Consider the following 10,676-nt stretch of genomic DNA (forward strand, 5'->3'; position numbering starts at 1 on the left):
CAAGTCGTTTTTGTTGGTGGATATGGGCATGGCTAGACTTTCGTTTTCCATGGGTGCAAGGACTCGAGTCTCACGGACATTGAAGGCACTTATTTCACTTGAGACACATATAGAGACAGTAAACGTTGACAAAGTGAATGTGGAGCTAGGCCTAGAACTAAGAGACCGTGTGGGCTGAGTTTCTGTGAACTGGCATAATGCACCGGATGACATAAATGTACTCGACAGCATTTGTGTGAGGAATTTGTGACTGTTGTTGAGTGTGCAGTACTTGTTCAAGGAATGTGTATTTTTGTGTCCGGTCACATACACCTGGAGATTATCAGGGACATTACAATCTGTCATTTTTTTTTTATACAAGACCTTTTCAGACGCTAGGTTCGTCAATCGAGGTAAGTTGCAGGCTAGTTGTGTATTGATTATGACGTCACGGGATATGTAAGATTAACGTCACGTGATATGAAAGATAGAAATATCTTACATACCTTTCTTTCATAGAATATCTGTATCTTGCATACGTAGATATGAGAGAAAGTATACTCTATACTCATACTTCGCCTCTGTGGTAGGGATAGTATACTCTATACTCACACTCTGCCTCTGTCACTTCGCCTCTGTGGTAGGGATGATGTACTCTATGCTGAGACTTCGCCCCTTTGGTAGGGATAGTATACTCTATACCCACACTTCGTCTCTGTGGTAGGGACAATATACTCTATACTCACACGTCGCCTCTGTGGTAGGGACAATATACTCTATACTCACACGTCGCCTCTTTGGTAAGGACAGTATACTCTATACTCACACTTCGCCTCTGTAGTAGGGACACTATACTCTATACTCACCCTTCGCCTTTGTGGTAGGGACAGTATACTCTATACTCACACTTCGCCTCTGTGGTAGGGATAGTATACTCTATACTCACACGTCGCCTCTTTGGTAGGGACAATATACTCTATACTCACACTTCGCCTCTGTGGTAGGGACAGTATACTCTATGGTATCAGGACAACTCGCCCCCAAGACAACTCGCCCTCAAGAGAACTCGCCCCCTCATTGGGACACCTCGCCCCTAAGACCACTCGCCCTCAAGACAACTCGCCCCCTCTCTTGAGATAACTCGCTCCTTCATATCATACATATAATACATGTTTACAATTGTTATTTTTGGTCTAAATCCAAGAGGTGTTTTAGCAAAAATTAATGAATTTCTTTTAGATAGTATATACATCACAGACAATAAGACGTGTTCACATAAACACCGAACTTCGTGTCTTTTTATGCAAGACGAAAGCTTTTAGTGAAAATCCAGTGTTTGGGTTCAGTAAATTCATCATCACTTTTATGTACATGTAAAATATATAATTTCAGCGGAAACAAGTTAGCGTTTGGTATAGGGAGAGTATTAGCTTGGTCTACAGCTGACGTAGTATAATTATCAATAATCTGCGTTTGTTGTTAAATATAATTGTTTGATTTCCCCCAAACTGTTATAAATTTACTTCAAACGTTATGAGGTACTCATCATCAGAGTTCTTTACACTGGTACTCATCATCAGAGTTCTTTACAATTTGAAATTGCCGCGTAAAAAGAATCATCCCGCGTAAAAAGAATCAGTAAAGCAAAGCCGTTATACAATTTCTAAAATGGGAATTTTATTATTTTTCAACGGGAATTAATTGAGAAACGCAATTTAAAAGATAATTACATGTATCAGAATATTCATGCTTCACCTTTACACTTATGTACATTGTATACTATATCGATAAAAAACCCAAAACAAACCCACAAACAAAATAAAAAAAAAACAAAAAAACACACACGCCCCCAAACCCCAAAATTTTCTCAGTATTGGAGACATTTAATCAATTACCTGAAGATCAGTAAATATAATTTCCCTTGCCAATTGATTTATAAAAAATATAACTTTTACTGAAATGCAATAATCAAATCTGTGTATAATTCTATTAGAATTTACCATTCGTGTTAAAGAATGAAATAAAAAGACATATCTTTATAGGGTTAAAAGTGTAAATAACACACACACACACAATAAAAATAAAATGCGATAATATATTTATATATAATATTGGGAGCGAGTTGTCTCAAGAGAAGGGGGCGACTTGTGCTGAGAGAGGGCGAGTTGTCCTAAGAGGGGGCGAGTTGTCTTGAGGGCGAGTTGTCCAGCATTCTACTCTATACTCACACTTCGCCTATGTGGTAGGGACAGTATACACTATACTCACACTTCGCCTCTGTGATAGGGATATTATACTCTATACTCACACTTCGCCTCTGTGATAGGCACAGTATACTATATACTCACACTTCGCCTCTGTGGTAGCGATAGTATACTCTATACTCACACTTCGCCTCTGTGGTAGGGATAGTATACTCTATACTCACACTTCGCCTCTGTGGTAGGGACAGTATACTCTATACTCACATTTCGCCTCTGTGGTAGGGACAGTATATACTTTGTTCTTCTGTAACTCTATGTCGGAATCTCTAGTTGAACTTCGAGTAACGGCAGTGGGAGTAATTTGATTTTCTGCAAGAATACAAGATGGGAGAATGAAATTATTTCATGTAAATTATTTACCTTTCCACTATCAAAATCTTTTATATATAATACATTTTGCTAAAGATGTGTTTGTTTGCTCTTTTTTTTTGCGTCCGACATGCAAAATTGTAATTGATATAGGAATATCATCAGAAGGTGAATTGTCTGAAAAAACCTATCCAATAGACTCGTGATTTTCACTAGTAATTGTGAGCGCTTGAATAAGAAACAATCACTACCTATATTAATCATTTTACGTTTGACGCGGCGCTGGGAGGAAGAATCCCGGTAGGGAAGCTAGCGGCTAACGCACTAAAAATACCACTACAATACAGCGACCGCTTTCTGCTAAAGTGACTTGATTAAAGCTGTTGGATGGAACAGTGCATATGCCACACCATTCAGGTACACGCTTATTTCTATTTCGTCTGCTCTATGCATATTTTTAATGACATTTACATTTGAAATTTCACTACAGAGATATACATTAGACGACGTGAGATCAGTTAATCCTACACTGTAAATGTATTAGGATATACTTACGTCAATAATGTAATTCAAAGTTAAGAACAAAATCAGAAGCGATATACTACCACATATGTTCAACATTGTTGTAGCTACAGATCTGTGGCTGTCTTGAAAAACAGCGGGACAGATCAGAGAGCTATAGATCCAACCCTTATAAAACGTTCGATTAATGGCGCAGAAAAATCTGTGCACGGTTTAGGTCTTACATCTTCTCATATACACTGTATATTTTATTCAGATTAATCAAAATTTTGTAGAAAGTAATTTGAATAAAAGATTAAAATCCCTTCTGGACTCGAACCCGTGAGATAGAGATCAGCAGTCAACACGTTAACCGATTGAGCAAACCAGCTAGACAATAACATTTAATAGGTATGAACATGAATATACATTGTATTGTTGATAATTTATCCATTATGACGATGTAGATGCATGTATACCACCTGAAATTGCTTACTCCCTTGTAGATTTTTGTATAATTTCCTTCTCAGATAAATAATTTATTTGTACAGGACCATTTATGTTTAACAAAAACCTTTCAGTCAACATGTGCATATATATGGGAAGATAACAATGAAAAAGCGGGTACACGAGGACCCCTTTGTCTCTCCATTATCTATACAATCCGAAAATTCATGTCAAAATACAGTATACAGTATATGATATAAAATGCAGTGTGTATCTTGTAAGGTGAAGATAACGAACAGTGATCAATCTCATAACTCCTACAAGCAATACAAAATAGATAGTTGGGCAAACACGGACCCCTGGAGACACCAGAGGTGGGATCAGGTGCCTAGGAGGAGTAAGCATCCCCTGTTGACCGGTCACACCCGCCGTGAGAATATTATTACTCAGGAAAATCTGAGCTCTCTGGTCTGTCCCGATGTTTTCAAGAGAACCAAATATGTGCAGCTACAAAATTTTGACATATGTGGTAGTATATCGCTTCTGATTTTGTTCTTAGGTAAAATCGCTGAATATTTTAAATGCAGTGTATATCTTGTATGATCCTCTTGTATTAACATCAAGTCTCGGAATCCGTCGCGGTTTTGATATCTACTATGTCCAACGTGATTACGATTCTGCATTATATTTGAATTAATAAACTTAGTTAGCAAGAGAAACAGTTCTGCTCATACCCCAACTTTGTAGGGGGGGGGGGGGGGGGGGGGCATTTATCCTTCAGAACATGTATAAGTTCAATTCATCGGTTCAAGCTGGCATTTCCACTCCCATTCATCGCCATTATAACAAGTGATCAGGTAATGCATGAATATTTACATGTAATAATAACAACTTTTTATATAATAGTATCGCAGTAAGTATATGTACAATATATGCCACATATCACGGAAACGGGCGTGGGTGGAGTGGGGGGTAACATAGGTGGGGGCTACACGTTGCATGTGCGTGTCTGGAGATCGATGCATAAATTGTGATTATTTGTATCATTTCATCATAGATCATTTGTTTTAATGACTCGAGAAAATCGCATAAGCCCAATCATGCGGCCATTTTGTGACGTCAAAAAGTAGCCAGAAAGAAGCAATGGCGTCAAGTATGGATTCTTAAGTAGATAACAATGAGATCGCGTATTATATCGAAGACCAAACTCCGGAGGTCAGAAAACGTTATCAACAGAAGCTTAAGTACAATAATGGCCTGGATTCATTGTCTGACCCTTAAAGGTCGTGAACACTAAATGATGTCGTCTTTTACTTAGGCCTATATGTGAATCATGTTGTAGAATTTTTAACAATATAGTGTATCTCTAAGCAAGTTTGTTACATTTACAATGCTTTTTGTATTCTTGGGGAAGCCTGTAGTCATGTCGCAACAGTATTTTTCAAAGTATAGACAGTTCCCATATGAACCTTAATACCAAATTCTCAACTAGTGAAATTTGCAGGTTGAACAATTCATTTCGGAAAGAGGTAAAAATAATTCTTGAAATCCAAGTATTCTCAAAGTATTATATCTAACATGCATGTCTAATGCATTAGCGCAAAGCAATTCTATGTTCGCAACTAGGTTAAGGGCTTCCATAGTCAAATGCACAATAATCATGGGGTGAAATTGCACCTCAAATTCACAGGTATCATTACACTTGTTACGGTTAAACACCGAAATGATACTACCCATATGTTGACTGTGACTGAGCTACCGTAAATTCCCCTCATGGTAATTTCCCGTGACGTCACTTAAATACCACGTAACACTTTATTTTTGGAAAACAGCAAGATGCCCTACTTGTGAACAAAAGTTCAGGTTCATGCGGGTAATCAGCTGGATTTTTATTGAAATACTCAGAAAAAAAAATAAAAATCCTTAACATGAAAAGTGTTGGGAACAAATGCATACTCAAACTAATCATGCTGTAATTTAACAACATATCAACAGTCATCAGTGAATTACGGGGGTTGTCCACATTCTTATAATTATACATCATACCCTTAATATACAAGACAGAAATTGTTCCCTGCACTTTTCAAATGCATAACTATATCTAAATTATATAGCAGAAAAATTCATTTGTTGTTTTATAGCAGATGAACCTGAACTTTGCCGCTGTTTCTGTAGTATGAGATAATGTATGTACGTGAGGGAATTTTTAAACGCATTAGTCATTTAGATTAGGGGCGATTCCAAGGTCACAATATAATATGAATATCACCTTCGTGCATACTGTATATTAAGAATGGATAATGATTTTATATCATAAAGGAATAATATATACATTATATATATGTTCATTTGACAAGATATATTTTCACGTATACAGCTTATCATTTGATAACAGTAGTAAATAACGACAAAATATTATGACACTTTCCCTGCGATACAACTATCAGAACATGTACGCTGTGACGTACTTTTTCATTGTGACGTCATATGGTGCGAAGTGCACAGAGGTACATTTGTAAGGCACTGTGATTTTTCGCGGATAGCCTTAACTGAGCTGCGTTGTTGTTTTTGCTAATTCACACATATACATAAAGCAATAAGAATTTGTATGTACTATTTTTCTTCGTCTTTAATATGTATAGCCAAAAACCATCCAAGAGTTACAAGATGTGATTAAAGCTGGCAATTGACCAAAACCAGTGATGTCTGTGAAGGGAACAAATGACGACCCCCTATTACCAGATGCTGTACTTGAGCGCCTTCAGAAAATTTGTCCAACGGCTACATTGTTTGCTACTATTCCTCCAGTTGGCCCTCCAACTATTCAGACAGAAGAGACACAGCAGCCTACAGTTGATGAGACACCTGAAAAACTGTACAGGAAGGACTTGGAAAATGCAGTTGACAATCACCTCTCCAGTGTGTGATGGAGTTTGGCAGGAATACTCTGTGAATGAAGACCAAGCGAGCTATATTGAAGGCAGTACAAGAGACCAGAATGTGTGCCAGTAGAGGTTCCAACACAGGAAAGGTAGAGTCAGAGCCAGCACAGCTCATGATGTATATATTCAGAGGGAAACCACTAAACCAGACAACTCAGTGAAAAGCATTGTTGGATACTAGTCGTTTGATTTAAAGCTGTGCGACGTGGGCTCGACAAGGAAGACGTGGCAAGAAAACAGTACCAACGTGCTATCAAAACAGTGCATGTGGATTTTCGTGTGCGAAAATCTGGTCTCCTAATAGATACCAGGAAATCATTTTTGGAAGCCCCTTCAGATGGGATTAGAGAGTATATGTGTTGTGGAGAAGTGCCAATGGATATAAAGTGTCAATTTATAAACACAAGGACAACACGATCAGTGAGGCAGCCTTATCTGACAAAACATTTTGTTTAGATGATGATTTGAAATTTAAGCGTTCCCACAAATATTATACACATTACCAGAGTGAATTTCTGTGAATTTATTGTGTATACCAGTAAAAACATAATCATGAACATTATTATTTAATCGAGAATTTACAACCGTTGTAGTCTGCAAGTGTGGAATATTCTTTATCCAATATGTTTTACCAGACCTATTGACAATGCGTCGTCGGAAACCCACGGTCGGTCGCTCTCCGATTACCTACTGTGGTACACAACGCCATGATTATTGCTGGTAGGTGTGTCTCGGCTTCTATATATCATTGGTCGCTTTACCATTTGCGATATTCAACCAATGAAAAAGTCCCTTATTTCCAGTCCTCGGGAGCATAGAAAAACAGGCTTTCGAAGCCAAGATGTTGACTACGTTTAAGTTGGACAAGTTATAAAACTTTCAGCGAGATGCTTTATCTGCATTATTGACGTGGAGGGTGTATTTGTGTCTATAAAGATATGGGAGGGAAAAGCCTGTGTTACCAAGTGTTTATTACTGTGTACGAGTCTATGCAAAGGTCTACATGTTCAGTACTGGTAGTCTCGCCACTTTTATCCATCATACGGGAGCGACGCGTTTTTAACGGACTTGGCATTTCATCGGTTTATATAGTTATGTTAAACTTGCTAGCGTTTTATTAATTAATTGTATATTTAGAGTCCCTTTCAAGAAGTCCAAGTCCGGTGAAGGGCTGCAAAATTTTGGCCTATGCTCGGCGCTTATGACCATTGAGCAAGAAGGGATCTTTATCATGCCACACCTGCTGTGACACAGGACCTCGGTTTTTGCGGTCTCATCCGAAGGACCGTCCCATTTAGTCGCCTCTTACGACAAGCAAGGGGTACTGAGGACCTATTCTAAGCCGGATCCCCACGGGGTTGCGTATTAAGTATTGCCGTAATTTGTTCCAGCTGTGTTGTCGACAAAATTTGAACTAGTAATTAAGACCTTCTTTACATTGTGTAAACACAATTAATGTATCACCTACACTAATTACATAATGACATGTAAACGGGATTGTAAGACCATATTTCAATTCAAATTTGCTTCTAATTTTAAATTGTATCGTGCATGACGGATTTATATCAACTAGTAATTTTATGATATTTTTTTATTTGTAATTGGACCATATGGTGGCCCTAGCTGTTAAGTTTCCGGAGTGATCAAAATAAATTTCAGTGCAGTCCACAAGACATCTGTAATTCTTAAAGTTGCACTTCACTATTTTGGGGCTTGTTCTTATGGTATCTTTTTTCCTCGACTATTGTAGAAACAAAAACATAGCTTTGCTGATAACTGTGGCAATGGCAGATTTATGACGGAGGATATAACAGTCTCACACATACACCAAACCGCTGGGCGAAATCAAAGTTCAACAAGTTCATGCAAATATTCATTAGCACAATGTGGAGAATATCTCCTGGTGTCAAATTTTGTTTCACTGGTAACACACTTGCAACAAAGTTCAGAATCCACATAAACACTGTATATGATGAAATATCTGTGCACATTGAAGTTAGATTGTCATTGTCCTTGAAGGAATTGACACCAAAACGGACACTTTGCATTTCATGTTGGAGATTGTCGTGTTCTTTCTGAAAGCGCTGAATTTCGTGGAGAAATTAATTGTTTATTCTGTGTCTTTAGCTCGGTGATTGTCTTCAAACAATTTTCGTGAATGTTGTGTGTTTCATTCATACTAGTTGTATAAATGTGAGGTTGACTCTGAGATATATCCAAGAGGATATTTACAGCTGAGGTTTTCTGTCCTTGCTCTAAGACTTCTCTGCAGGAATTGTTTGCCTTTGGTATACGACATCTGTAGAAACAATCTTTGAAGAATTGTAACCCATATGTAGATTTGGAACATAGTTCACATGTGGCTCGTCGTCATTTGTCTTGCCTGTAAATAATTCAACATTTAATCATGTCACTATAAATACCGGTCTTCTTTACATATATAGAGAATTAACTTTGCTAAATAGTTTACATCTCATTTATTACTACAGTGTTGTGAAAACAGGTGGGGGCGACATTGTTATATGCATTATCTATTCCACAATCATGGAACACGTACAATTTCAACAATTAATCATTATAAATACATACCATACTTATGTATACACATGTATGTACAATCCCGTGGGGATCCGGGTTAGAATAGGTCCTCAGTACCCCTTGTTTGTCGTAAGAGGCGACTAAATGGGGCCATCCTTCGGAAGAGATCGCAAAAACCGAGGTTTCGTGTCGATAAAGATCCCTCCCTACTCAATAGCTATAAGCGCCGAGCACAGGCCAAAGTTTTGCAGCCCTTCACCGCATTGGTGACGTCTCTATATAAGTGAAATATTCTCGAGAAGGACCTTAAACACTATATAATCAATCATATTTGTATATATACATTATATGATCTGATATCAACAACACTGAATGGAAATAAGGACCAGATAACTGACCTGTAATCAAATGACACCCACATACGCGTGAACGTGCTGTAGGAGTCCGGTTATCTCGTCGGATAGAAGCGATCCATTTCTCTCTTTTCTCGACATTTTTGGGGATTCTATGGAAGGCAAGACTATTCTCGCTATTTTCCCTACTTGTACAACCAGCAGGAAGTTAGCATAACAACATTTAAATTCTCACAGGTAAAATACTCGCTTTCGCTTTGTATGGGTTTCTGCCACCAGACTAGGCTCACAATACTTTGTGACGTCAGGGCGAATCGACTTATTCAATAAATATCCACATACGGTAGAGAAAATAAACGTTGCTGTCAATTATTTTGTTTCCGCTACCAAACATCAGAAATATTTAAGAAATGAACATCACTTTTGAGCTGTTCATGGTCAGTATGAACGGATTTGGATTGGAGGCAAATTCTGTGAATCGCGCTAGCGATTCATAGAGAATTTGCTTCAAATCCAAATCCGTTCATATCGACCATGAACAGCTCAAAAGTGATGTTCATTTTTTATATTTATATTCATTTACTAAAACACCGTTTGTTTACATTGCTTCTGTTTTGTTGCATAAAACGAACTCCTAGCCTCTGTCACAGTAGTTATTGTGACGTACGTCAACACATAGACATGACGTCACATTTCGTCTCACCTTGCTGTTTATCAACATTGCAAGGTGCACTGTATTTTGGAGGTAGGATACCGCAAGATTGGGATGATAATCCACGTAAGTCTACAATCTTAATCCAAAGTGTGACTTGCGAGATCTTTGTAACCGATGTTCTATTTTTTTCTTCAAACCATTACGCTCTCTTGGTCGCGTGCTTTAAGCTAGATCATAATCCGTTCATAGTCAATGTGAACGGATTGTGTCGCGCGCTGAAATTGGTTGGTTCATAGAGGAAAATGTGATTTGCAATATAAATATAGTCCAATAATTCATGTTTTGGTACTACTACATTCGATTGCAGCATTCTGAAAAATTATCTTCAAACCAGGCAGATACATGTATTTTTCATTCAGAAATGAGTCGTATTTAGCCATCACTAATTTGTTGCCCAAGAGACGCATACTTTTCGTAATTTCTTATTCTGAAGGCAGCTAAACTTTCCTAGTTATTCCATGGTCATCGAAGCAAGTTTATGTAGACTTGCCTAGACGGTCGACACTACTAAACATATCTGCTCTGAGTGAAGAAATATTTGATATAAAGCACAGAAACATTATGTTACCATTTTAAATAAAAACCTATGTCCTATCTTCTAAGAATACCAAAAATGGTTGCTGTCCTA

General features: G+C 37.8%; 1 protein-coding gene across 4 annotated transcripts in view; it reads right to left on the reverse strand.

Annotated features, from left to right (window-relative positions):
• The window catches only part of LOC125678225 (hemicentin-1-like), a 221,381-nt gene that overhangs the window by 184,130 nt on the left and 26,575 nt on the right, over window positions 1-10,676 (reverse strand). For all 4 annotated transcript variants that reach the window (XM_056156187.1, XM_048919063.2, XM_048919061.2 and 1 more), the window contains exon 2: window positions 2,448-2,552. In XM_056156187.1, coding sequence (XP_056012162.1) covers window positions 2,448-2,552 — 105 coding nt within the window. The remainder of the gene's footprint in view (window positions 1-2,447; window positions 2,553-10,676) is intronic.

The sequence above is a fragment of the Ostrea edulis genome, chromosome 2 (genome assembly GCF_947568905.1).
Source record: "Ostrea edulis chromosome 2, xbOstEdul1.1, whole genome shotgun sequence".
Taxonomy (NCBI): Eukaryota; Metazoa; Mollusca; class Bivalvia; order Ostreida; family Ostreidae; genus Ostrea; species Ostrea edulis.